The sequence below is a fragment of the Canis lupus genome, chromosome 26 (genome assembly GCF_048164855.1).
Source record: "Canis lupus baileyi chromosome 26, mCanLup2.hap1, whole genome shotgun sequence".
Lineage (NCBI taxonomy): Eukaryota > Metazoa > Chordata > Mammalia > Carnivora > Canidae > Canis > Canis lupus.
The window spans coordinates 26,644,841-26,672,343 of record NC_132863.1 but is presented as its reverse complement, the minus strand read 5'-3'; the positions used below and the strand labels follow the sequence as shown (position 1 = coordinate 26,672,343).

The 27,503-nt window shown below is 44.0% G+C and overlaps 3 protein-coding genes across 19 annotated transcripts in view; 2 read left to right on the top strand and 1 right to left on the bottom strand.

The window, feature by feature from the left end:
- Positions 1–389: 389 nt before the first annotated feature.
- Positions 390–2,053, bottom strand: ROMO1 (reactive oxygen species modulator 1). Its single transcript, XM_072800809.1, has 3 exons — positions 1,911–2,053; positions 1,597–1,727; positions 390–579 (listed from the first exon to the last, which is right to left on the bottom strand). The coding sequence occupies exons 2-3, from the start codon at positions 1,725–1,727 to the stop codon at positions 471–473; spliced, it is 240 nt and encodes a 79-aa protein (XP_072656910.1). The 5' UTR covers positions 1,911–2,053; the 3' UTR covers positions 390–470.
- Positions 2,001–22,986, top strand: NFS1 (NFS1 cysteine desulfurase). 2 transcript variants are annotated; one of them, XM_072800807.1, is made up of 13 exons: positions 2,001–2,170; positions 2,780–2,889; positions 3,600–3,716; positions 6,124–6,207; positions 9,748–9,900; positions 12,790–12,883; positions 13,584–13,718; positions 16,976–17,133; positions 17,995–18,100; positions 18,180–18,261; positions 18,929–19,012; positions 19,402–19,491; positions 22,304–22,986. In XM_072800807.1, exons 1-13 carry the CDS (start codon positions 2,074–2,076, stop codon positions 22,365–22,367), a joined length of 1,374 nt encoding a protein of 457 aa, XP_072656908.1. In that variant the 5' UTR covers positions 2,001–2,073; the 3' UTR covers positions 22,368–22,986. The 2 variants fall into 2 exon arrangements, with proteins under 2 accessions (XP_072656908.1, XP_072656909.1); XM_072800808.1 differs by lacking the exon at positions 9,748–9,900.
- A 3,556-nt stretch (positions 22,987–26,542) lies between these two features.
- LOC140618390 (RNA-binding protein 12) overlaps positions 26,543–27,503 on the top strand; it is a 35,721-nt gene continuing 34,760 nt past the window's right edge. For 2 of the 16 annotated variants that reach the window (XM_072800769.1, XM_072800765.1), the window contains exon 1: positions 27,113–27,272. The gene's annotated coding sequence lies outside the window, so the exon portion shown is untranslated. Of the gene's footprint in view, positions 27,273–27,333; positions 27,499–27,503 lie in introns of those variants that run through there. The other 14 variants (XM_072800777.1, XM_072800774.1, XM_072800766.1 and 11 more) reach the window with 14 other exon arrangements.

Below are 27,503 nucleotides of genomic sequence, written 5' to 3'. Positions count from 1 at the left end.
TTTTTTAAGATTTTATTTATTCATTCATGACAGACACACACGGGGAGAGAGGCAGAGACTGGCGGAGGGAGAAGCAGGTTCCATGCAGGGAGCCCAATGTGGGACTTGATCCCATATATCGATCACGCCCTGGGCTGAAGGCAGCCCTAAACCGCTGAGCCACCGGAGCTGCCCCTTAGTTAACCTTTAAAATGGTGAGAACATCAACCTTAAGGGGTTGAATAACGATAGTTTACTAGAATCTATGAAAAGTTCCAGGTATGGAAAATTTTCCTAATTTTGGATTAACAGAGGATTTGGAAACTGATACCAAATCTCATTGGCTTATTCAATGCTGTAAGCTGGGTATATATAGGTGCAAAGTGAGAAGAAATTCCTTTAACACAGACTACTCAAAGAATTTTGTTTTATTATAGTACATGAGCTGGACTGATGGGAAAGGGTAGGTGTATGGGCAACCACTGCCCAGATTAGCATCGGATGCCCATCCCGATGGCCATGAATGTGCCAAATGTGCCGCCACTCTGCATCATGGTTTTCCCGATGCCGCCCATCAGCTCCCGACCCCGCATTCCGATCCTAAGAGAGGAGGAAAGCAAGATGGGCCAACTGGGAACAAAAATATAAGAAATGGCATAACTGCCCTTTCCCAATTTTTCATGGTAAATCAAACACTTGAAGTCTGGCAAGACATTATCTCTTCCCAGATAAGGGGGGTAATGACTAGGAAATCAATGCATCAAGATTTCTAGGGGTATCAGAATATCCTATGACCTGCCTTCAGTTTGTGGGAGGCAACATAGAGGAGCTAGTTTTTCCCCTTTTACCTCCAGGATATATGGAACACACATGCGCCAATAAAGACATTTATCTTTCTGATGGTTTCCTGGTGTTAAAGCAACGATTCGTGGAGTCAGAGCTGTGTTCATGCACCAGCTCTGCAATTAATGGGCTAAGTATAAAATGGGGACCATCACATTCACAGGATTGTTGTGAGAACACATGCAGCACTTAGAATAGTGATTCACACTTGGTCAGTGCTCAGTAAATGATAATTTACAATGTGGAAAAACGGGAATTAACTCTACTACATGTGAAAATGACATTAGGGTGTTGAGTTTATCTGCTGCGTATCTACATCCTGTTTCCAGTAAGTAAAATTGCTCAACAACTGTTTCACTATGTGCAAGTGGAAATAAAAACAGCAGCGACAGTAGTAACCATTTATTGAGCACTTAATATGTGCCACATTCTGTGGTATGTGGGCTCTGATTTAATCCTCACAACTCTATGAGGCAGATGTTACCTTACTGACCTCATTCTCCACTTAAGGAAACCCAGACTCCAACGTGCTTTAAGGTTACAGAATGAGTGAAGAGTCAGATTTTCTGACTTTCAGTTTGAATCAGAACTCATATTCTCAAGCGCCGAGGCTTCCAACCTTCCTTCCAGACTGAAGGTGGGTAGGGAATCAGTCTCGTTAAAGGATAGCGAGGAAATTGAAACGAAGTAGGCTCTATCCAGGCTGCCCGCCAAGTGGCGCCGGGCAGGAAGGGCCGGTAGTCCCGCCCAGAGATCACCGCCCACCCCCCTCACCTGAGACAGGAAAAGGTGCCGAAGAGCGCCCCGGCCGCCATGCCCACTGCACAACCCATCACAAAGCCCATCTTCACGCGGTCAAAGCAGCTCGGTTGGGACTGTCCGTAGGGCCCCACGGCCACCGGCATCTGCGGGGTTCGAAGGTTAGGGGAGTATGGGCCTAGCCGCCAGCCCGGGCGGGGGCCGGAGGAGGCGGGGTGGGGAGCGAATCTAAGGGTTCGGGGAAGTCCAGGGAGGAAAATAAGCGCGTAGCCCAACTCCATCACCCTCTTAGCGTTCGGGTCCCCGCGCCGCGGTGCCCCCCACCTCACCTCGTTCGCGGCTTCGGTCGCTCAGTTCTACGTCTCACCCGGAACGCGAGGCGGAGCGCGCCCGCGGCCCGAGCAATTGCTTCCGGGACGCGGAGCACAACTTCCGGGAGCACGTAGCTGAGGACTGCGGCCGCTTCGGGCGGGGGGCTCTGCCTGCGGGACCATGCTGCTGCGAACCGCTTGGAGGCGGGCGGCCGCGGCTGTGCCGGTAGCTCCGGGGTCCAGGTCCGAGGCGCCCACTCGGGGGCTGCGCCTGCGCGGTACGCTCCGGGTCCTGCTCGCCGCCGCCTCCCGGCAGGCGCGGACCTTCTCCCTTCGCGTGGCGGTGCACCTCAATATTACAGAGCCTCCCTCTTCCGCGCGCGCAACCCAGACCCTCTGACCCTGCCTTCCTGCTGCACCCCTCAAACTTCCTCACGCCCACCCTCAGAACGGTTGACTTTGCCTTCAGATCCTGCCCCACAGGCCTTCGGAGCCTTGCAAGTTCCGTCGGCCTTCAGACCTCTCGGCCAACTTTAAGAGATGCTAGTCGTCCAGCCAGTAATCTTGGAGGGAGATCTTACCTACCCTGTTTCCACAGTCCTGAATGGCTGCCCTTTCCTATCCCTCCCTGCTCCCAACGAAGCAATTCGAATATTGTCCCTACATCCCCCTCCAAGAACATGGTCTCTCTCCCTAACCTCCTTTTACAGTTTGCTTAAGTTCTCTGATCTGATGTTTTGTTTGCTTTTCCGTTGAGATTCAACCCCTGCGTCCTTTCAGCTCATCTCACTCCCATCCAGCTTTCACCTCCTGCTGTCTTGGATACCCTGTGTCCATAGGTTCTCTCACGCTTGGCCCTTCCATACCTTTTTTTTTTTTTTTGTCAGTTGTAGACCATGCTCCCCAGTCTGCTGTTCCCTCAGATACAGCCACTGCTCCACCGGCAGAGTCAGTGCTGCGACCTCTGTATATGGATGTGCAAGCGACAACTCCTCTGGTAAGGATGGAGGGGCAGATTTCCCCAAAGCTGTTTATAACAATTACAATGCAGAAGTGATAATGCACCAAAATGACTGGATCCTGCAGAAGTGAGAGTCATCGTGAAGTGTGTGTTGGGAAAAGCAATGGGCCAGGAGTCAGGAGGTTTAAATTATAATAAACTAGAAGCAGTTCTACTTACTAGCTATTGACCTTGATCAAATCACTTCGGTGTAGGCACTATAGTAGGAATAAAAGCATAGGCTCTGGAATTAGCTGGATTGCTATTTACTAACTATGTGAATTTGGGCAAGTATTAAAAGGGTTAAAAAGGTGTAAAGGAGCCCTTTATACAGAACCTGGCACATGATAAGCACTTCAGTATTAATGGAAGATTTCATCAACATGTGGACTCTTGTCACTCCTGGCCCTTGTAGATCGCATCACCTGGCAGGATGTAGAAACGGCTGTCGGGACCAGGCAATGTTTGTAGATTACCTGAGGAGATGGTAGGATGATAATCTGGTAGAACGATGGGTCGAGAGTGGGAGTATATTGGGCTGCTATTTGTTTAGTACCTGAGGGAATGGAAGAATGTTTAAGGCACAATCTAGGCGGTGTCTGAAGGGTTGGGAGTGTGTGGAGGCAGTTTGGGCAGGTCTGAGGGGATGGAGTGGGGCCTGAGTGATCTGTGGACTCAAGGAGACTGATTTATTCTTTTGTGCTCAGGACCCTCGGGTACTTGATGCCATGCTCCCTTACCTAGTCAACTACTATGGAAACCCACACTCCCGGACACATGCTTATGGCTGGGAGAGTGAGGCAGCCATGGAACATGCTCGCCAGGTTAGTACAGAAGGATAGGAGGTTCTGATGACAGGTTCGGTGGACTATGGGAGGCATTTCATTCATAGCTCTGGGTGGAGGTGGACATGATTTGAGGCTCTTTCAGGAAGAGATTAGAGATCAGGCCTTGGAGTCCCTCTGAAGGCATTTTATTGGTTGTTACATTTCCTAACTAAATGACCTTTGGAATGTTACCTAGTTTTTATGAATATCAATTTCCACACATTGAAAATGGAGATTGTAATAGTTCCTACTCCTTAAGATCATTTTGTGGATTCAATGAGATATTGCTGATGATGTGTTTTATTAACACAATGCTTATACATACCACGAGCTCAATTAGGGCTTTTTATTTTAAGTTGCTCCCCCCCCACACACAAGTAGATTCCACACCCAGCATGGAGCCCAATGCAGAGCTTGAACTTATGACCCTGAGATCAAGACCTGAGCTGAAATCAGGACTCAGATGCTTAACCCACTGAGCCACCAGGCACCCCTCAATAAGTGCTTTTTTTTTTTTTAATTTATTTATTCATGATAGTCACACACAGAGAGAGAGAGAGAGAGAGGCAGAGACACAGGCAGAGGGAGAAGCAGGCTCCATGCACCGGGAGCCCGATGTGGGATTCGATCCCAGGTCTCCAGGATCACGCCCTGGGCCAAAGGCAGGCGCTAAACCGCTGCGCCACCCAGGGATCCCCAATAAGTGCTTTTTAAAAAGCCAATATTGTGGGGTGCCTGGGTGGCTCAGTCAGTTGATCATCTGATTCTTTTTTTTTTTTAAGATTTTATTTATTTATTCATGAGAGACACAGAGAAAAAGAGAGAGGCAGAGACACAGGCAGAGGGAAAAGCATGCTCCATGCAGGGAGCTAATGTGGGACTCGATCCCAGGTCTCTAGGATCAGGCCCTGGGCTGAAGGCAGCACTAAACCGCTGAGCCACCCAGGCTGGCCCTGAGCATCTGATTCTTTTTTTTTTTTTTTTTAAGATTTTATTTATTTATTTGAGAGAGAGAGAGCACAAGCATAGGGAGAGGTGGAGGGAGAGGGAGAAGCAGACTCTGCTGAGCAGGGAGCCAGACATGGGGCTCGATCCCAGAACCCCGGGATCACGACCTGAGCCAAAGGCAGCCGCTTAACCAACTGAGCTACTCAGACGCCCCCTGAGCATCTGATTCTTGATTTTGGCTTGTCATGATCTCAGGGTCATAAGATGGAGCTCCATGTTGGGCTCCACACTTAGCCGCACTCACCAAGATGTCTGCTTAAGAGTCTCTCTCCCTCTTCCTCCTCCCCCCTGCTCGTGTCCATGCATTCACACATGATCACTCTCTCTCAAATAAATAAATAGATCATAAATAATAAATAAATAAATAGCCAATATTGGGGCACCTGACTGGCTCAGTCAGTGGAGCATTTGACTCTTGTTCTCAGGAGTGTTTGAGCCCTGTGCTGCGTATGGATATTAAAAATAAAATCTTAAAATAAAAATAAAGATAATAAAATAAAAATAAAATCTTTGAGGAGCCTTCGTGGTTCAGTCAGTTAAGCTCCTGCCTTCTGCTCAGGTCATGATCCCAGGGTCCTGCTCAGTGGGGAGTCTGCTTCTCCCTTTCCCTCTGCCCTTCCCCACCTTTTTAAAAAAAAGATTTTATTTATTTATTCATGAGAGACACAGAGAGAGAGGCAGAGACACAGGCAAAGGGAGAGGCAGTCTCTATGCAAGGAGCCCGATGTGGGACTTGATCCTGGGACTCCAGTATCACGCCCTGAGCCAAAGGCAGAGGCTCAACTGCTGAGCTACCCAGGCATCCCTTTTTTTTTTTTTTTAAGATCCTCCCCTCTCCTTGCTTGTGCTCTCACTTTCTCTCAAATAAATAAATAAAATCTTTAAGAAAGAAAAAAAAATCTTTAAATAAATAACCATTATTATTATTATTATTATTATTATTATTATTATTTTGTATCAGGCAGGAAAAGAGCCTCGGATCTGGAATGGAACTGAATCTAAATATTGTCTGACCCTAGTGGGCACAGAACTTTTTGGGCTGTTGATAGGATGCAGTGGAGCTTTTATTTTATTTTATTTTATTTTATTTTATTTTATTTTATTTTATTATTTATTTTATTTTTTATTTTACTTTACCTTATTATTTTATTTATTTTATTTTGAGAGACACAGAGAGAGAGAGAGAGAGAGAGAGGCAGAGACACAGGCAGAGGGAGAAGCAGGCTCCATGCAGGGAGCCGGGATCACGCCCTGAGCCAGAGGTGGCGCTAAACCGCTGAGCCACCCAGGGATCACCTGGAGCTTTTCTTGAACCAGAGCTCTGTCCTAGCTATGTCTGCAGTTGCATTGCTGTCTGCAGAACTGATATTATTTATCTCTGTTTCTTGGTTTGCAGCAAGTAGCATCTCTGATTGGGGCTGATCCTCGTGAGATCATTTTCACTAGTGGCGCTACTGAATCTAACAACATAGCAATTAAGGTAAGAAAATGAGAAGGCATATCTGGGCTTTCCTTTTTTTTTTTTTATATATCTGGGCTTTCCTGACTTGAGAGTTGGCCTTCCATCATTTGGGTTCCTGTATATATTTCCCCGCTACCCACTCTGACCCTATTGTGAAAAAAGACATAAGCAAACATAGGCTCTTTCTGATTTATTGCTTCCTTCAACCCTCTGAGATCTACTCCATCTTAAGTCTTTGTTCCTGTTGAACTAAGTTCAGTGAGGTAGTTGGACATGAAGAAGGTGGCTCTTTGACCATTAACTACTGGTATTTTGGACAGCAGCTACTTTAGGGAGTGGATAATGGTGACTTAGCCCTTTTCCCCATACTTTTTAAATAATTTCTACACCCAGTGTGGGGCTCCAGCTCACAACCCTGAGATCAAGAGTCACACATTACCAGCTGAGCGAGCCAGGTGTCCCTTCCGCATCCTTTTGATCTAGTCATAGTGAAGTCCAGAATCCACTTGCAATTAGACATGCTTCTCTTCTAGTTACCACCTTCACCCTTCTATATGTGATTTCAGGGCTGCCTTCCTCTCAGCCTTCTCTTTTCTTTCTGATGAGATCTATTTGCTACAAGTTTCTCCTGTTTCTTTCTTTTTTTAAGATTTATTTATTTTAAAAAATCAGTTATTTATTTTAGGGGTGGCTCCTATCTTTAGGTGCATAGAGCCCAGCATGGAGCTCGATCCCATGACTCTGAGATCATGATTGGAGCTGAAACCAAGAGTCTATAAAGTTAGCCAATTGTGCCGCCCAGGCATCCCTTTAAAAATTTTTTTTTAATTTGTTAAAGATTTTGTATATATATATATATATATATATATATGCACATTTATTTATTTGAGAGAGAGAGAGAGAGAACATGCATGTGTGAGGGACAGTGAAGAGGGGCAGAAGGAAAGGGAGGAAAAAAAAAAAAAGAAGGAGAGGGAGAGTGACTGAAGCACGCTCCATGCCCAGCGTGAAACCCAATGTGGAGCTCAATCTCCCAACCCTAAAATCATGACCTGAGCCGAAATCAGGAGTTGGATGTTTGTTTGTTTTTATTTTTAAAGATTTTATTTATTTATTCATGATAGTCACAGAGAGAGAGAGAGAGAGAGAGAGGCAGAGACACAGGCAGAGGGAGAAGCAGGCTCCATGCAGGGAGCCCGATGTGGGATCTGATCCCAGGTCTCCAGGATCACACCCCGGGCCAAAGGCAGGCGCTAAACCGCTGCGCCACCCAGGGATCCCTGGATGCTTTTTTTTTTTTTAAAAAAGAGAGATTTTATTTATTCATTCATGAGAGACACACACACACACACAGAGAGGCAGAGACAAAGGCAGAGGGAAAAGCAGACTCCACACAGGGAGCCCTATGCGGGACTCAATCCCGGGACCCCAGGATCATGCCCTGGGCCAAAGGCAGGCACTAAACTGTTGAGCCACCCAGGGATCCCTAGAGTTGGATGCTTAACTGAGGGGCACCCGGTCCTCAGTCACTTAAGTGACTGTTTCTTGATTTCCGTTCAGGACATGATCTCACAATCCTGGGATCAAACCCTGTATTGGCTCCCCACTCAGCAGGGAGTCAACTTGAGGATTCTCTCTTCTATCTGCCTCTGCCTCCCCCCCTACTCACTTATGTACTCTCACTCTCTCTCAAATAAATTAATAAATCTTAAAAAAAAGAGTTGGATGCTTAATCAACTAAGCCACCCAGGAGCCCCAGGATTTTATATTTTCAAGTATGTCTACACCCAACATGATGCTTGAATTTATAATCCCAAGACCAAGAGTTGCGTGCTCTATGACTGAGCCAACCAGGTGCCCCTCCTGTTTGTTTAGATGTTCCTATTTTGAAGTACTGATTGCTGTGCTTCTGCATGCATTCACTGCATTGTGGTGTCTCTCCCTATCAGATGGAAGCCTCCAGGGCAGCCAAACTGCTGAGCCACCCAGGGATCCCAAGACATCTTTCTTTTTTTTTTTTTTTTTTTTAAATTTTTATTTATTTATGATAGTCACAGAGAGAGAAGGAGAGAGAGGCAGAGACAGGCAGAGGGAGAAGCAGGCTCCATGCACCGGGAGCCCGACGTGGGATTCGATCCCGGGTCTCCAGGATCACGCCCTGGGCCAAAGGCAGGCACCAAACCGCTGCGCCACCCAGGGATCCCCCAAGACATCTTTCTAAATGATTTTCTTTCTTTCTTTTCTTTTTTCTAAATGACTTTCTGAAGAGATTGTAGCATAATTACTGCTATCAGCAGGGAATGAGTGTTTGAGTTTCACTTATATACTGACAGCTTTGGGTATTGTTGTCACCGTATTTGCATGTTTTATTCTTAAGTGGAAATAAAGAGAAAAGCTTTTTCCTGGGATGCAAGGATAGGCATGTTCCCTATTTTCTACCTGTAGCATCATAAAATATGTTTTTTTATATTAAAATCTCTTGGCACAGAGCCTCAAAAATCTTTGGGGTTTCCTGAATGATAGAAATGTCTTTTGTTACATAATAATCCTGTTTATACAACATAACAATTGTTTGTTTCATAACAATCCTTTCTGGACCATACCTGAGTTATGGTAGTGAAGTGACTCATGTGGGCTCTTAGTTGCAAGGGACTGGCTGGCCTTTCCAGAAGAACAAAGCATGTGATTAGGGGGTTGGAACTTTCAGCCATACTTCCCTCAGGGCGGGAGAGGGGAACTAGAGATTGAGTTCAGTCCTGTGGCCAGTGATTTAATCAGTCATGCCTTGATAATGAAACCCCCATAAAAACTCTGGACAATAAGGCTCAGAGGATCTTCCAAGTTGACGAACTCATGGATGTACTGGGTGGGTGGCATGCCTGGATTCACAAAGACAGGGCATGGAAACTTTGTGCCCATCCCCTCCTCAGGCCTTGCCGTATGCACCTCTTCCATTTGGCTATTCCTGAATTATATCCTTTATAATAAAACTGTAAGAGTGTGGTGCTTTCAGCAAGTTCTGAGAGTCATTCTGGTGAATTACTGAACCTTAGGGTGCTGTGGGAAGTCCTAAATTTGTAGCCAGTGGGGCAAAAGTACTGAAGTCTGGCTTGTCCCACCTGGGCCTTGTGGCTGACATCTGAAGTAGGTTTAGGCTTTTGGGACTGAGCCCCTTAATCTGCAGGATTTCTACTAATTCAGGGTAGTTAGTGTCAGAATTAAGTTGAATTGTAGGACACATACTTGGTGTCACAGAATTTTTTTTTTTTTAACATTTTTATTTTTTCATGAGAGACACAGAGAGAGAGAGAAGCAGAGACACAGGCAGAGGGAGAAACAGGCTCCATGCAGGGAGCCTGACATGGTACTCGATCCCAGGTCTCCAGGCTCACGCCCTGGGCTGAAGGCGGCGCTAAACCGCTGAGCCACCTGCGCTGCCCGGTGTTACAGAATTGATGTTGGAGCATACAACTCTTTCCCACTTTTTCTTTCAAGGATTGCAGTCCTTGCTGTCTCTCTGAGTATCCCTTCCTTCCTTCCACCACCACCAATTTCTAGGGGGTGGCCAGGTTCTATAGGTCACGGAAAAAGCACTTGATCACCACTCAGACAGAGCACAAATGTGTCTTGGACTCCTGCCGTTCGCTGGAAGCTGAGGGCTTTCAGGTCACATACCTCCCGGTGAAGAAAAGTGGCATCATCGACCTGAAGGTAGGAGTGGCTACTGACAGGAGGGGGCAAAATAGGAGGAGCTTGGCTTCAGCCAGTAAATCTGTTATCAGCCTCAGCCGGAGCTTGAAGGACTAGATCTAATGATGAGGGGAAGGTTGGGGAAATAGGCCTGGGAGAGAAACTGAGCATATGTTCCCCTTCAGTGTGTGGACTATTTTCTTTTTCTCTGGAGGAGTTGTTTCTCAGCTTTGTCAGTGCTTCCTGGTTTGTCTGAGGGCCATTGGCTGTGTGTGTGTAGGATGCCAGGGACTCAACACTCACCATGGCAAAGCTCTAGCCTCTTCTTCCCTTGTACTGATGTTTCTCCTCTCTCTAAAAAGGAGGCGTAGTTTTTGTGAAGAATATTTCCCTTTATAGCCCATATCCTTATATGTACATTTTCGGTAGTGATTTCATGCATCTTGTCCATCAGATTTTGGATACCAACATCCCTAGTCAAATCCTAAGATGCAGTTTGTGGGAAGAGCCCTGTCATATACCAATAGGGAGAGTTTTACTTCATTTCCAAGTTGGATGCCTTTTATTTTTTTCTTGCCCAATTGCCTGGCAAGGACTTCTAGTACAAAGTTGAATAGAAGTGATGAGAGCAGACATCCTCATTTTGTTCCTGATACTGGAAGAAAGCTTTCCTCCTTAAGTGTGATGTTAACTGTGGATTTTTCATAGTTGTTCTTGCATAAATGTCCTTTATTAGATTGAGAAAGTTCTCCAAGTCTGATTTCTTTTGGGGGGGGGGGTATTATGAAAGCATTTTGGTTTAGTAGTTGGTTTTTTGTGTTTATTGAAGTAGTCATGTGGTTTTGTCCTCTTTATATGGTGTATACATTCACTGATAGGTTACTGGATTTGGTTTGCTAGTATTTTGTTAAGGATTTTTGTATCTCTAGTCATTAGAGATCCTGATCTGCAGTTTCCTTGTGATATCTTTTTTTGGTTTTGATATCAGGGTAATACTGATCTCAGAACAGACATGGTGGTTGTCACCTAGTGTTTTAGTTCTGTTGACCACTGTGGCCCTTCGTAAAACTCTCCACTTCAGCCACAGAGCCTTGATATCTCCCTGATTGGGCCTGACCAATCCTGCTGTGGGTCTCTTCTCACATAGCCCCTCACCTCTGATTTCTTCTCCTCTTTGCACTTTCCTTAATTCTCTCCCTCTTTTACCCACTTAGCTCAAGTTCAGCTCTGTGCTGAAATCTTCTTAGCTGCCCCAACCCCTATTTTTTTTTAAGATTTTATTTATTTATTCATGAGATACAGAATGAGAGGCAGAAACATAGGCAGAGGGAGAAGCAGGCTCCATGCAGGGAGCCCAATATGGGACCTTATCCCAGCACTCCAGGATCACGCCTTGAGCTGAAGGCAGGTGCCCAACTGCTGAACCACCCAGGCATCCCTGCCCCAACCCCTATTAATATCTTTTTTTCTCTAAATTCCTTAAATTCCTTAATGGCTTTTTACTACTATCCTCTGTCGTATGTTTGTCTATCTCTCCACCAGGTTAAGTCTCCTGAATACTAGGAGCATGTATTTTTCTGGCTTTTATTTCTCATAATGCTTAACGTGTGCTATTCTTTCACCTCATAGTATGTATTATGCCATAGTGTGTGGCACCACGGATAGCAGGATGAACAAGACAAGTTTAGTTCCTGCCTCCTGAGAGGTTACATTCTAGTAAAGGGGACAGTTAACATATAGGCAAACATGTAAATGAAGTAGTTACAAATTAGGATAAATGCTGTGAAAGAAGCAAACAAGAAGCAAGGGAAACATGGCAGTGAGCACCTTTATAAACCAGTGTCCAGGAAAGCAAGATGTTGGGAGGCTGATTAATAATTCCTTTAAGAGAAATATTTTAGTCAGACGAGATCCCTGCCTCAGTATTGTCACCAATAACCTTGATTTTTGCTACTTTGTTGTTTGCAGCTTACTCTGACAACCTTACATAGGAAAGATTCTCCTCTTTTTTTAATTAAACTTTTAAATAATTGTCAATTCACATGTGATTGTGAGAAATCATACAGAGAGATCTCACGTATCTTTTATCCAGGTTTTCCCATGATAACATCTTGCAGAAGTATATCACAGCCAGGGTATTGATGTTGACACAGTCTGCCGGTCTTGTTTTCGTTGCCCCAGTTTTACTTGAACTCACTTGTCACATAGAGGTTTGTGTAATTACCACCACCATCACATTACTTTCATCACCACAGTGATGCTTCCTGTTGTTCTTTTAAAACCACTAATTTGATCTCCATTTCTTTAATTTTTTATTTCAATAATGTTATATAAATGGAATGATAAAGTGTGTAACGTTTTGGGACTGGTTTTTCTCCTTAGCATAAGTCTTTGGCAACTCATTTAGGTTGTTACATGTCTCAGTAGTTTGTTCTTTCTGTTGCTGAGTCATAGTCCATGTGTGGGAAGTACCAGAGTTTAACCATTCACCTGATGAGCGACCTCTGGGTTGTTTCTAGGTTTTGGCTGTTGTGGTGAAAGCTGCTATGAAAATTTATGTGTATGTTTTTTGTGTGAATCTGTTTTCATTTCCCTGAGATAAATGCACAACAGTACAATTACTGGATCGCAAGGTAATTTTATGTTTAGTTTGGTAAGAAACAAAAAGTGGCAAACTGTTTTCCAGCATAGCTATGCCATTTTACGTTATGACCAATGGTAATAACCAAGTGAGTAAGTGATGCAATTTCTCCGAATCCTTGCCAGCATTTTATGTTGGCGCTATTTTTGTTTTAACCATTCTGATAAGTGGGTAGTGAAAGGCCCCTTTCCAAGACTAAGCTTGCCTATATTCTGAGTTAGGGAGGACTTTGTTGGTACTTTATGTCTCCTTGCTCCTGATACTCTTAGGAACTAGAGTCTGCCATCCAGCCAGATACCAGCCTGGTGTCAGTCATGACTGTGAACAACGAAATTGGAGTGAAGCAGCCCATTGCAGAAATAGGTGAGTATCATGGGTGGACCCTGATGTATGCCTACCACTGGGATCCATCTGAGGAACAAGAATGGTCTGGGAGGGAGGTCAAGGGAAAGGGAATTTCAGAGCATGAGTCCTTCCTTGTTCAAAGACCTATTGTGTATGGTATAGCAGTATTTGAATCCTGGTCTAGTATTCTTTCTGTTCCTTTCTATTTAACTGCAGTTGCTGCCAAAAACAAAACACCATTCTTTTTTCTCTTCCCCTTTAACTTTTGTCACTTTAGTATATCTCTTTATTATGCTCACTTAGAGCCAGAGACTCACCCTGTAACTCCTAAGGCACATTAGCAAATAGATCTGCTAATCTTTGCTTCCTTTACAAAGGATATAAAAGTTAATCTGATACATTGAAAGGCCTGTGTCAAGGAGGTAAGACGAGTCTTAGCCATCAGGATATCAGGGATGTTTTGATTTGGTGATTTGTACTTGCCCTTATTTTCTCTAGCTGAGAATGACAGAGAGAGTGGGAGAGAGATGGAAAGAGAGACTAAGAGAAAGAGAGTGAGAAGTTATTTACTATATGGCTAGAGGGTAATGACAGATGCAGTTTTGCCTTAGAACTCATGGTATGAAAAAAAAAAAAGAACTCATGGTATGTTGTGGGATCACTGCCAGGTGACTTCCCAACATTGTGATATGATTCTTCCCCTCTGTTGTTTCCTCAGGGCAGATTTGCAGTTCCAGAAAGGTATATTTCCATACCGATGCAGCCCAGGCTGTTGGAAAAATCCCACTTGACGTCAATGACATGAAAATTGATCTCATGAGCATCAGTGGTCATAAAATCTATGGTCCCAAAGGTACCAGCCCCTCCTAGAGTTCTTTCTCCCAGACCTCCCAGTAAACTCCTTGACATATGTTCCTTGTAGTTATTTGGGACTGCCGTTGCTCTCAGATGAAGTTGTACATTCATAGTGTCTTGCAGAATGCAGGTGTCCTTTAGCAATAACCAAGAATACACTTGCCTATTTGTAGACTCTTTCAGTTAACTGTATATATCAGTCCATTGTTCCATTGCCTCTTTAGAAAATCCTTAGAAAGCAAGTAGAGGTTTATTTGGTTGAGGACCAAAGGGTTTTGTCATATCAAATTTAGCGAGATAAGTCCATCTATCCTGTCTGCCCCACTATAATATTCAGAGCAATGTTCTTTGAGTCCTTCATTCCCTGTGTCTTTCTGTAACACAGGGGAAGATTGGACTTTTATATCTTTTGGCGTTTATTCCTAGATTTAATGTGTTCCTATTAGTCTCTCAAGGATATTTGTTTGTTCCCTATGGTCCTGTTGGCCCAAGAATGTTTCTAGCCAGAATTCTGTCTTTTCTCTCCAGTCTTTTATCTTTTATGGAAGTAGCTATAAAATTTCTCTGTCTCTGAGGTGAGGAGGGCCTGTGGGGGTTGGTAATGTTGGTACACTTTCTGTGTTTGTAGTGTATGTCATCGGGCTATACATTCTGAGAAAAAAACTGATAGCTCTTGGAAATATGTAAAATGTCTTCTTCTCAAGGTTCCCAGAGGTTATAGAGTGTTTCTATGAGTTATTATTATAAAAACCACAGTAGGCCTCCTATCTTTAATGTTGCCTTTATTGGCTTTTATTGTGGGTAAATGTATTTTGATAAAACCAATTGAGCAGAAGCTCTGATCAACACTTATTTTTTTTATTTTTATTTTTTTTTAAAGATTTTATTTATTTACTCATGAGAGACACACACAGAGAGAGAGACAGAGATGGGCAGAGGGAGAGGCAGGCTCCATGCAGGGAGCCTGACATGGGACTCGATCCCAGGTCTCCAGGATCAGGAGGCCCTGAGCTGAAGGCAGCGCTAAACCACTGAGCCACCTGGGCTGCCCTCTGATCAACATTTATTTATTTATTTATTTATTTTAACATTTAAATGTATATAGGTATCTCACTATCCAGACTCCTACTTTCTGAAATCAAGATCCCAGTGGATTTAGATAACATGGTGTCCTTCACTGTCCAGACATGGGGTCAGAGCATGTGCTCTCTAAACTTGGGAACTGCAGAGATTCACATAGTGAGGATACTTGAATTTGATAAGGAAATAAAATATTTCTTAATTAAGTGTAGTTTGTTACATAAATTATTTCAAAACTGAGATCCTTTGTAATAAATCTCTGTCTAAGCAGTTGTTCTATGTGAAAAAAGATGAACTTCACCAAGTGGCCACTCTATTTAAAATCTTTGACAGCTTTGTGAATATCTTTGCAGATTCATGCTCATATTTTGGCATGAAATTCCTGTAAGTGGGTTTGCCAAGCCTTAAGTTATATACATTTATTGAAAATATTTTATTTATTTATTTGAAAGAAAGAGAGAGAGCGTGCATATAAGCAGAGGAAGGAGCAGGGGGAGAGGGAGATAATCTCCAACAGACTCCTTGCTGAGTACAGAGCCTCACACAGGGCTTGATCCCACAACTGCTAGACCATGACCCAAGCTGAAACCAGACACTCATTTGACTTAGCCACCCAGGTAGGTGCCCCTTAAGTTATATATGTATTTTTTTAAATATTTTATTTATTTGAGAGAGAGAGAGCGAAAGACGAAGAGAGCACAAGCAGGGAGAGGGGCAAACGGAGAGGGAGACACAGACTCTCCGCTGAGTAGGGAGCCTGATTCGGGACTTGATCTTAGGACCCTGGGATCATGACCTGAACCAAAGGCAGACATGTAACCATCTGAGCCACCCAGGCGCCCAGGTTATATACATTTTTAAGCTTTGATATACTGTGGGAGATTATGCTGATTTTTAATTACAATCTGATCTTTCTTTGCTTTTTCCCCAAAGGTTTTTTGTTTTTGTTTTTTTTTAAGATTTTATTTTTATGTAATCTCTACACTCAACATATGGCTCAAACTTACAACCCTGAGGTCAACGGCCTGTGTTCCACTGACTGAACACATCCACTTTTGTATTTAAAATTTTTTTTTCCCCCAAATTTAAAAGCTACAAAAAAGTACAAGGCCAGAAAGTCTCTCACCTCTATCTACCATTCATGTAGTTCTCTGGGAAGGCTATTTTTTGAATATTTTTCTAGAATTATTCTATGCATTTGCAAGTGCATATCCCCTCTTTCCCCCTCTGTTTTTACTCAAAAAATAGCATAGTATACTCGTTGTTCTGCATCTTCCTTTTTATATCTAATAATGTATTTTTTAAAGATTTTTTTATGTATTTATTCATAAGAGAAACAGAGAAGCAGAGACATAGGCAAAGGGAGAAACAGACTCCATGCAGGGAGCTTGATGTAGGAATCAATCCCAGGACTCTGGGATCATTCCCTGAGCCAAAGGCAGATGCTTAACTGCTGAGCCACCCAGGTGTCCTGTGTATTTTTTTTAAGTAAAGTACAAACTTTATTCAGATTTCATCAGTTTTCTAAAAATGTATCTTGGAGATTTTACAGTCGCAGTACAGAAGGAGCTTCCTCTCTTTTTTTTTTTTTTTTAAATTTTTATTTATTTATGATAGTCACACAGAGAGAGAGAGAGAGAGAGAGAGGCAGAGACACAGGCAGAGGGAGAAGCAGGCTCTAGGCATCGGGAGCCCGATGTGGGATTCGATCCCAGGTCTCCAGGATCGCGCCCTGGGCCAAAGGCAGGCGCCATACCGCTGCGCCACCCAGGGATCCCCTTCCTCTCTCTTTTATACACCACCTTTGTATTTCATTGTGTGGACTGTATCATAATTTATTTGCCCAGTCCCCTGATGATGAATATCTGACTTCTTTCTGGTATTTTGCTCTTATGAATAATGATACATTGCATGATGCCATTTCAGACATCCATAGGGAGCTACTTTAAACCATTTGGTCATTACTCCTTCTAGTACTTACCTTCCTAATGTTAAATAATTTTTATAAATATTATGATTTTACTGCTGTTTCTCCTTTTCCTCCATTTCTTTTTATTTTGAAATTTTCAAGCTTACCAAAAAGTTGAAAGATTATTTTGACCCCATCCAAAAGTGATAATTTGTTCCATCTGCATTTTTCATCTTTTCTCTATTGTAACAAATTTTGTTTCCCAGGGGTTGGTGCCATCTACATTCGCCGCCGGCCCCGTGTACGTGTGGAGGCCCTGCAGAGTGGAGGGGGGCAGGAGCGGGGTATGCGGTCTGGGACAGTGCCCACGCCCTTGGTGGTTGGGCTGGGGGCCGCATGTGAGGTGGCACAGCAAGAGATGGAGGTATGGGGAGAGCAGTTTCCTTCCTCAACTTCTTCCCCAGTGCTAGGTCTACTATTAGAGGTTTCTTTTTTTTTTTTTTTAATATTTTATTTATTTATTCATGAGAGACACAGAGAGAGAGAGAGGCAGAGACACAGGCAGAGGGAGAAGCAGTTCCCATGTGGGGAGCCTAATGTGGGACTCGATCCCAGGACTCCAGGATCACGACCTGATCCAAAGGCAGATGCTCAACCACTGAGCCATCCGGGCATCCCCTATTAGAGGTTTCTTTTTTTTTTTTTTTTAAGATTTTATTTATTTATTCATGAGAGACGCAGAGAGAGAGGGAGGGAGGGAGGGAGGGAGGGAGAGAGAGGCAGAGAAACAGGCAGAGGGAGAAGCAGTCTCCATGCAGGGAGCCTGACATGGGACTCGATCCTGGGTCTCCAGGATCAGGCCCTGTACCAAAGGCAACGCTAAACCACTGAGCCACCGGGGCTGCCCTATTAGAAGTTTCTTAGCACAAATGAATGAATCAGACCTTTGCTGGAAGAGGAGGTTTAGGAAACCCATCCTTGTCCCAGTGCTTCTGGCATCTTATTCTGAGGGAGATATAATGGGCTTCAAAATCTAGGTCCATTCAGTAGGTATTGGTTCATTTATTTCCAGCGTATTGGAACCATGTGTCCAGTTATTGAGCACCTTTGCATGCCAGGTGCTGTGCTTAGTGCTGGGGATACAGTGGTCTCCCCACTGTAATACAGGATGATAAGTGGGTCTGATGCACAGTCACTTCTGGACACAGGAATAGGGATCCTCATCTTGTATGTTTCTGAGCTGTTAATGGTCACTATGCTTAGTCCTCCCTTACCTGCTCCTCAGTACGACCATAAGCGGATCTCAAAGTTAGCAGATCAGCTGACACAAAAGATAATGAAGAGCCTTCCAGATGTGGTGATGAATGGGGACCCTGAGCACCATTACCCAGGTATGGACATGCCTTTTCTATCCCCATTCTGGAGGAGTCTGAGACTTTGAAACTTCTTTCATAATGATTCTCTTTGCAGGCTGTATCAACCTCTCTTTTGCATATGTGGAAGGGGAGAGTCTGCTGATGGCTCTCAAGGATGTCGCCTTATCCTCAGGGAGGTGAGTTGAACTGCATAGACAGGAACTGTGGCAGGACTCATTAGCCTGGCCTCTTAAGTGGCATAACATTATTAAGCTTCCTAAGTGTGGAAGTGACAGAAGAGCTCTTGGCTAAGTATAAAGGTCATTTTGTAAGTATTGAGTTTTTAGCTGGCTTGGCTCTGGCTGAAGTTTGCCACCTTAAGAGGGCTTCCTGGGTAGAATTTTGTGCCTTTTATGGCCTTAAGAGATGCATGCATGCATCTGTTCTAGTGTTATACTAGCAGTTCTGTTGCAGACCCCCAGAATTAAAGGATGCTCCAAAGGCCACCAAGGGTTTAGCTGCCATCTAGGCTGGTACTGATGGTGTATTCAATCGTAGGGGAGTGAGCACTTGGTTCTCCACTGCTTCTGGTTGTCAGACTCAGCTCATGTGGTATAGTGTTCCGTCATGCTTTGGTAGTATCCTTGCTCAAGGACGATATCCTCCATAAGGACCAGAGGAGCTAGGTTCATATTCCAGAAAATGTAGACAGCTCTGGACTCTTTAGCTCTACCAAATTAGAATATCTCTTTTATTTCCATGTAATGACTTCAGGGACCTGAGGATGGGAGGAAGACCAGGGGTTTGTGGCTAAAAGCAGATGTTGATGATGAACTGAGCAAGGATCCTTGTGTTTCTCTTCAGTGCCTGCACCTCTGCATCCCTGGAGCCCTCTTATGTCCTTCGAGCAATTGGCACTGATGAGGATTTAGCTCATTCTTCTATCAGGTCAGTCAGTTGAACTACAACGTTTATGAAAAGCATCCTCTTTGGTATTATTCATCTCCTCTTCAGACTTGTTTTCCTTATCCCTTTTTGATTTTTCTTGGAAGTTTCTAGAGCAGCAGTTCTCAGACTTCATTGAATATCACTTGGGAAGTTTGTGAAGATTTCTGAGTCCCACACTCAGAAATTCTGATTGACTAGGACTGGAGGAGGAATAAGAAACTTCTCTGGTGATTCTAATGTGGCTGATCCACAGACCCGTGTCCTGAGAAACTCTAGCCATGTTCTTTCTGTGACTTTTGTAGAGTAGATCCTTGTTGAGTATTTGCTGAATGAATTTACCTTGGTGCTAGAGTTCAAATGCAGAGCTCTTCTCTTGTGCCTTTTTTCAGGTTTGGCATTGGCCGTTTCACTACAGAGGAGGAAGTGGACTACACAGTGGAGAAGTGCATTCACCATGTGAAGCGTCTTCGAGAAATGAGGTATGCACTATGCACCAGACACCCTTTGGAAGAAATTGTAGTGCTGGCTCCTCTCTTGTCCTCAGGCTTTATGTTTATACTGCCTAAAACCAGCTTTTGAGAATACTGGATTTTAGGATTTAGAAATTCCACAAAGTTGGGGCCCCTGGTTGTCTCAGTCAGTAGAGCATGTGATTCTTGATCTTGAGATTGTGAGTTCAAGCCCCACATAGGGCATAGAACTTACTTTAAAAAAAAAAAAAAAAAGTTCCACAAAGCAAGATAGTGGATCTTCTTGGCTACTTGTTTTCAGAATATGACAAAGTATTATTTTATTCTTTTTTTTTAATTTTTATTTATTTATTATAGTCACAGAGAGAGAGAGAGAGGCAGAGACACAGGCAGAGGGAGAAGCAGGCTCCATGTACCGGGAGCCCGACGTGGGACTTGATCCCGGGTCTCCAGGATCATGCCCTGGGCCAAAGGCAGGCGCTAAACCGCTGCGCCACCCAGGGATCCCTTATTTTATTTTTTAATTTTATTTATTTATTCATGAGAAACAGAGAGAGAGAGAGAGAGAGAGAGGCAGAGGGAGAAGCAGGCTCCATGCAGGGAGCCCGACGTGGGACTCGATCCCAGGACTCCAGGATCATGCCCTGGGCTGAAGGCAGGTGCTAAACTGTTGAGCCACCTGGGCTGCCCGACAAAGTGTTTTTAAAAACTAAATAACTATATAAAATCAGACGTTTTTCATTATGATAGTATTAATATCAATACAAAGTTAGTGATTTGTAGACTACATAGAAAAAAACTCCCTTTAAGATAGGAATTCTTTTTTTTTTTCCAACTTATTTATTTATTTATTTATTTATTCATTCATGAGAGAGAGAGAGAGAGAGGCAGAGACACAGGCAGAGGGAGAAGCAGGCTCCATGCAGGGAGCCCAATGTGGGACTCGATCCCGGGTCTCCAGGATCACGCCCGGGGCTAAAGGCGGCACTAAACCGCTGAGCCACCCAGGCTGCCCTTAGATAGGAATTCTTGAGATGCCTGGGTAGCTCAGTGGTTGAGCAGCTGCCTTTGGCTCAGGCCATGATCCTCGGGTCCTGGGATTGAGTCTCATAGCGGGCTCCCTATGAGGAGCATGCTCCTCCCTCTGCCTGTGTCTCTGCCTCTCTCTGTGTGTGTCTCTCATGAATAAATAAATAAAATCTTTAAAAAATTTTAAAAAATAGAAATTTCTTCTTAAAAAAAAGTTTCATAGTTTTCTTTAAATTCTCAAAAGTTTGGGGTGCCTCGGTGGCTAAGTCAGTTAAACATCTGCTTCAGCTCAGGACATGATCCCAGGGTTCTGGGATCAAGCCTCGAACTGGGTTCCCTGCTCAATGAAGAGTGTGCTTCTCCCTCTTGCTCTTTTGTTCCCCTTGCTTGTGCTCTCTCGTGCCCTCTCTGTCAGATAAATAAAATCTTAAAACCTAAAATAAAAACACAAATTCTCAAAATGTTAAGAACTACTACTCAGAGTATTCTTTGTAAAGATGCTTTATAAGCAAGGTCAAGAGATGCTTTGTCAGCCAGCTGCCACCAGGGCTTCCCTTAGTAGCCATAGAGCTCCACTTCTTCCTAGGGACATTGAAGCCTCTGAATTTTTTCAGAGTCTGGCTCCATTCTGGTTAAATTCAACTTTCAGGATTCTCTTGGTCTAGTTATTGAGAGTGAGGAAATTTAAGTATATACCCTTATTCCCTTTATGAACTTTCTTAGGTCTCTCTGGGCTCTGGACTTTCCCTCCCAGAGTCTAGTTGTATTGCTGAAATATCCACAGCTTGCTTAGTTTTCTAAGGCTCAAGATTCCTCTGGCTTCAGCATCTTCAACCTGTTTCTTCTGACCTTTACAAACTGAATTCAGCATGGTCTTACTAGCCCCTGGCTAAAGCTTTAGTTTGTGAGTCTATGACAGTAAGTGACTTCTAAAGAGAAAGGATAAGAAGGAGATCGCTAACTTTAAGGAGCCACGTTAAAGGTCATACATAGAAAGGCATGCTGGGAATGCATGGCATAAAGGAGAGGGATAAGCCAAGAAAAGAGTGAAATTGGGTAGAAGAAAATTAACTGGGAACTCCAAACCGGAATCCTACAGTCATAACACCTTGAAGTAATATCTGGTCTGGGAATATTATGCAAGGCATTCAAGCTGAAGGGAATTAGAGCTTAGCCGAGATTTATCAGCAGCAGTTCTGTGTAAGATGAAATGCTCAGATCTAAGATGCAAGAGATACTTTTGAATTGGAACCAGGGATGTTGGAAGCACAGTCCAACTCTGGGGTGATGAAGCTGGTAGGAATTGGTTAAGCATGCTACATATCTTGGTAATTTAGGGCTAAGCTCTAGCCCTGAGAAGTAGAGAAAAACCTAGAAAGAAGTGTTGAAAAGTTGTCTGTTTGGGTGGGGATGAGTAGAGAGGCAGAAACTTGATGCTTACATAGGTTCCAGGGGTCTTGGTTCCACTAAGGAAACTGTTTCCATAGTATCTCATGAATGGGATGAGAGCTTCTTGAACATGACCGCAACCTGATGCCACTGACTTGGCCCCACTGGAGCTGAACCTGTGGTACTCAGTTATTGTTTTTTGGCAGCTATGGAGAGGCTGGAGCTGACAAGAATTTAAAGAGAGCTGGGAAGGACTTGTTAACCACTATGTTGGGGTTTGTCAGGGCAAGAAAGTGGAGAGACAAGAACGGATAGAGTTAAGTCAGGGCTCAGGGGTCAGAGACCAATGTCAGCTGTTTCCTATCTAAGCCCTTACTCACCCAATGTCTCTTTTCTTTGGCAGCCCTCTCTGGGAGATGGTGCAGGATGGCATTGACCTCAAAAGCATCAAGTGGACCCAACACTAGAGGAGTGGGCCTCTGACTTTGTGCTGTCCTGGCTTCTCCTACTTCACCAGCTCATGCACATCTGGGTATCTTATTATACCCAGTGGATGCTTCATATCAGACCAGAATTGGTGTAGTCCAGTTGACTTCAGCATCAACTACTATCAGCCCAAGACAGAAATATAAGAAAACTATCTTTCCTCTAGCCTCAGCTCCTTTGGTGGGGGAACACTCATGTTTCTCTCCAGGAGTACTTCTTTGGTCTTATGGTGAATGGATGTTCTTGGTGGGGAGAGCCAGAGGAACTGGAAGATGGTTCTTTGTTCAGAGACCTCAGTTCTCTATGTGGATATTTGAATTGTTGCTTACTACTGCACAGCAAGAATGACTCCTTCAGGAGCAAGCATAATCAACTGCTATTTAATTTCTTTTTTGGCTCCAAAGCCCACCTCTTCGTGTTCATTGTAGACTGACAGCAAGTTTCTTAGAAGCCTTGTCTCCTGTTCTTGTCCCTTTATATTTTTTTTGACCTAATGGAGCTAGAAATATCTATATAACCCCACCCATTATTCTAATAATTTATGTTTCTTTTTAAAAAATATTAATTTGCAGATAAGAGAAATAAAATCACCTTCCTTTATTTAATTTGTGACTTTATGAAAGTCTCAGGGAGAATTCCAACCTGTACTTGGAAATCAGGAGCAAACTACCACCCCACTTGATTCCAGTAGATGACTCAGTCTGCTTGCATATCCCTTCATTTGACAACTATTTGAGTACCTTTCAGGAACCTAATATTATTCTGGGTATTATGAATATATTGACTAATGGGACCAAAAGGACTCTGTCCTCAATGAGCTTTCATTCTAGTAGAGAGATGGAAAATAAGAAGTAAACAAAGCTATTATAGATTGTGATGAGTGCTACAGAAGAAATACAATGATAAGAGGAAATATTAGAAACTACTATGCTAGATATACTAGGAAAGCTTTTTAAAGCAGGTGTTATGTAAGCAAGAACACGATTTCCAGTCAGGGAAAGAGCTAGAGATGAATGAGGAATGAAAAGGAGCTGGAAGAGTAAAAGGCCTGATATGTTTGAGAAACCAACAGGATAATGTAGCTAGAGTAGTTTCTCCATTTGTGAGTCTGACACTGTAAGTGGATAGTTACCAGAAATTTTAAAAAGCAAGAGAAAAAATAAATTGGAGTACATCACACATTTTTGAGTATTTTATTTTGTTTTTTTGTTTGTTTTTTTGTTTTGTTAAATTTTTTAAAAAGATTTTATCTGAGAGAGAGATCATGAGCACGGGGGAAGGGCAGAGGGAAAAGCAGACTCCTGGCTGAGCAGGGAGCCCGATGCTGGATTCAATCCTAGGACCCTGGGATCATGACCTGAGTTGAAGGCAGACACTTAACCGACTGAGTCACCCAGGTGCCTCTTATTTATTTATTTTTAAGTAATCTACACCCATGTGGGGCTCCAGCCTACAACCCTGAGATCAAGGGGCACATGTTCCACCAACTTAAGGGCCATGTACCCCTTAAGTATTTTATTTTGATTATATATTTGAATGTGTATACTTGGTTGCAAATGATGGTCAAAAAAGTATGAGAGCTACTAGCTCAAAGTATGGTAAATGTATATGGATAGGAGGTAAATGTATATATATGGGGAGGAGGTTTTTAAACAAATTTTTTATTTTGAATTACTATATATTTTTAAAAACTTTATTTGAAAGAGACTGAGAACAAGAGACATCACAGAAGGAGAGAGAAAGGGAGAAACAGACTCGCTGCTGAGTGTAATGTCTCATGCAGGGCTCAATCCCAGGACCCTGAGATCATGACTTGAGCCGAAGGCAGATGCTTAACCTACTGAGCCACCCAGGTGCCCCTTGAGTAATATTAGATTTATTTATTTATTTTTAAAAGATTGTATTTATTTATTCATGAGAGACAGAGGGAGAGAGAGAGAGAGGCAGAGACACAGGCAGAGGGAAAAGCAGGCTCCATGCAGGGAGCCCGACGTGGGACTCGATCCCGGGTCTTCAGGATCAGGCCCTAGGCTGAAGGCGGCGCTAAACCACTGAGCCGCCCGGGCTGCCCTAATATTAGAGTTAGAGACAGTTTCAAAGACAGTACAGAATTAGATGCCCATCACCCAGTTTCCTCTAATTCTAACATCTAATATAAAACTTTTGTGTCAAAACTAAGAGATTAACATCTATATGTTACTATTAACTCCAGATTTTATTCAAATTTCACCAGTTTTCTCATTAATGCCCTTTTTTTTTTTTAAGATTTTATTTATTTATTCATGAGACAGAGAGAGAGAGAGAAGGCACAGACACAGGCAGAGGGAGAAGCAGGCTCTGTGCAGGGAGCCTGACGTGGGACTCGATCCCGGGTCTCCAGGATCAGGCCCTGGACCCAAGGTGGTGCTAAACCGCTGAGCCACCCGGGCTGCCCTAATGACCATTTTCTATTCCAGGAGTGAATCCAGGAAACAACCTGGATTGTTGTTGTTTCCAGTTGCATTTAGTAGGTTTTGTTTCAAAACACTATAGTATACCGACAAAGAGTATATGTAACAAAGTGTAGGTTTGGTTTAAAAGTGTGGCCTGGTTTTCCAATTTTCTGTTTTTGGCATACTGCACTAGTACTAGGCAAGTCTGCCCCTCGAATCTTCCCAAAAACTTGTTGGAGTTGTGGGAGCTTAGTCCCTGATTTTCTTGCGCAATTGACCCCTCACTTCCTGATTTGAAAGATTAGTTCAGAGACGCCTGCGTAGCTCAGTGGTTGAGCGTCTGCCTTCCACTCAGGCAGTGATCTAGAGTCCCAAGATGAGTCCCACATTGGGCTCCCTGCAGGGAGCCTGCTTCTCCCTCTGCCTATATCTCTGTCTCTTTCTCTGTGTCTCCTCTGAATAAATAAACAAAATCTTTAAAACAAAATTAGCTCAATTTTCATGACAGTCATTATGTTGTTGAAAACCAGGCTCTGTGCTCCAGAGCTGAAATATAGCACAAGGATAGAGTTTGGGGGTAAAGAGGAAAGATAGTTTTATGATTTCCAGGCAAAGGAGGCTGCAGCAGGCTAATGCCTTCAAAACTGCCTACCCATAATTGGTAAAAGGCTGAGGGGTTTTATAGAAAAAAATACAGGGTCTGGGCAGTTGGTTGGGAATCTGGAAGTACTGCCAGCCCTATTGGTTATGTCTTCAAGGGAGTCTCATGATTAGCACTGGCAATGGCTATCGGAGTCTCATTCTTTTTTTTTTTTTTTTTTTTTAAGATTTATTTATTTATTTATGAGAGATACAGAGAGAGAGAAAAAGGCAGAGACACAGGCTGAGAGAAAAGCAGGCTCCATGCAGGGAGCCTGATGTGGGACTCCATCCTGGATCTCCCAAGATCACGCCCTGGGCCGAATGCAGGCACCAACCTGGTGAGCCACCCAGGTATCCCCAGAGTCTCATTCTTAGGTATACTTTGAGGTAAGCAAGATGTCAACATTGATGCAGAGCTCCTGAAACAAAGGTTTCTATAGAAAAACAAGGGAAGGAAAAGGAGAAGCTTTTTTTTTTTTTAATATTTTTTTAAATTTTATTTATTTATGATAGTCACACAGAGAGAGAGAGAGGCAGAGACATAAGCAGGCTCCATGCACCGGGAGCCCGACGTGGGACTCGATCCCGGGTCTCCAGGATCACGCCCTGGGCCAAAGGCAGGCGCCAAACCACTGCGCCACCCAGGGATCCGAGGAGAAGCTTTAAGAATAAGGAAGAGGGGTAATTTGTTAAGTCTTGCTGAAACATTAGTGTGTCTATCTTAATCTCTATCCATCTTCATGTGTGTTTTTTTTTTTTTTTTTTTTTTTTTTTTTTAAGGATTTTATTTATTTATTCCTAAGAGAGACAGAGGCACAGGGAGAAGCAGTCTCCATACTGGGACTCCAGGATCACACCCAGAGCCAAAGGCAGACACTCAACCAACTGAGCTACCCAGGCCTCCCTCTATGGCGGTTTCAATCACAATAATAGGGTTGAGGCAGCAGGAGTAGAGTCTGGGAGGCTGGGACCAGAGCAAGCACAAGAATTATTTTTTCTGTAATAAAATAAAACTAAGTGCAGCCGTGGAGGGGTTAATGAGAACTGGGTAAGGCTCCTTGGACTGAAATTTTTGTATTTATTTATTTTGTTTAAGATTTTATTTATTCATGAGACACAGAGAGAGAGAGGCAGAGACACAGGTAGAGAAGCAGGCTCCCTTTGGGGAGCCTGATGCGAGACTCCATCCCAGGACCCGGGGATCATGACCTGAGCCAAAGGCAGATGTTCAACTACTGAGCCACCCAGGTGCCCCTGGACTGAAATTTTTTTTTTTTTTTTTTGGACTGAAATTTTTAAATTCTGTCAGGGCATCATCAACAGAACCAGGCACTACTTTGTGGTCCATTTCATCCTCGAAACAATTATGCGAAGGAGGCACTATTTCTTGCGTTTCGCTGAGGATCGAGAAAGAAGTAATTTGCACAAAGGCCCGCACTGAGGGGCAAAGCGAGACTCTTACCCAAACCACCGCTCATCAATCACTCCCCTTAGGCGGAGTTAGTGCGCAAACGCCACACGCAAAAGACTGAAAAGTTCCTCTCGCCACAAATACCTGCAACTTCCGGGAAATTGCCCAAGAACCTCAGCGCGCTTGCGCCGCTCCGCCCCGCACGTCACCGTTCCGTCCCTCCCCTTCTGGAACGCGGAGCTGCTGAGCGGGCTGTCGGCCATTTTGTGAAGCGGCGAAAGAGGTGGTGGCTGCTGTGGGCTCCGGGAAGCCGTTCGGGCTGGGGCTGTCGGCCGCGGGGCGGAGGCACTCGCGCGGGGGGTAACTCGGGTCTGGGTTCGGGTGCCGCGCAGCTCTCCCCGGTAAGACTCCCGCAGCCCGGAACGGGCGGGGCTGTGCGGGGCTCGAGCCGCCCCTTGGTGGCCCGGGGCGGGGCCTTCGGAGGCCTCCGAGCCCGCCGCTGCGAGCGCCCCACACAAAAGGGTCGCGGCATGGCTGCGGGGGGCCTGGGAAGCCGCTTGCGCCTTTGAATCCTGAGAGGATGCAGGAAGGACGCAAGAGAGGATGAGGATGAGCCTGCATACCGAAGTGGG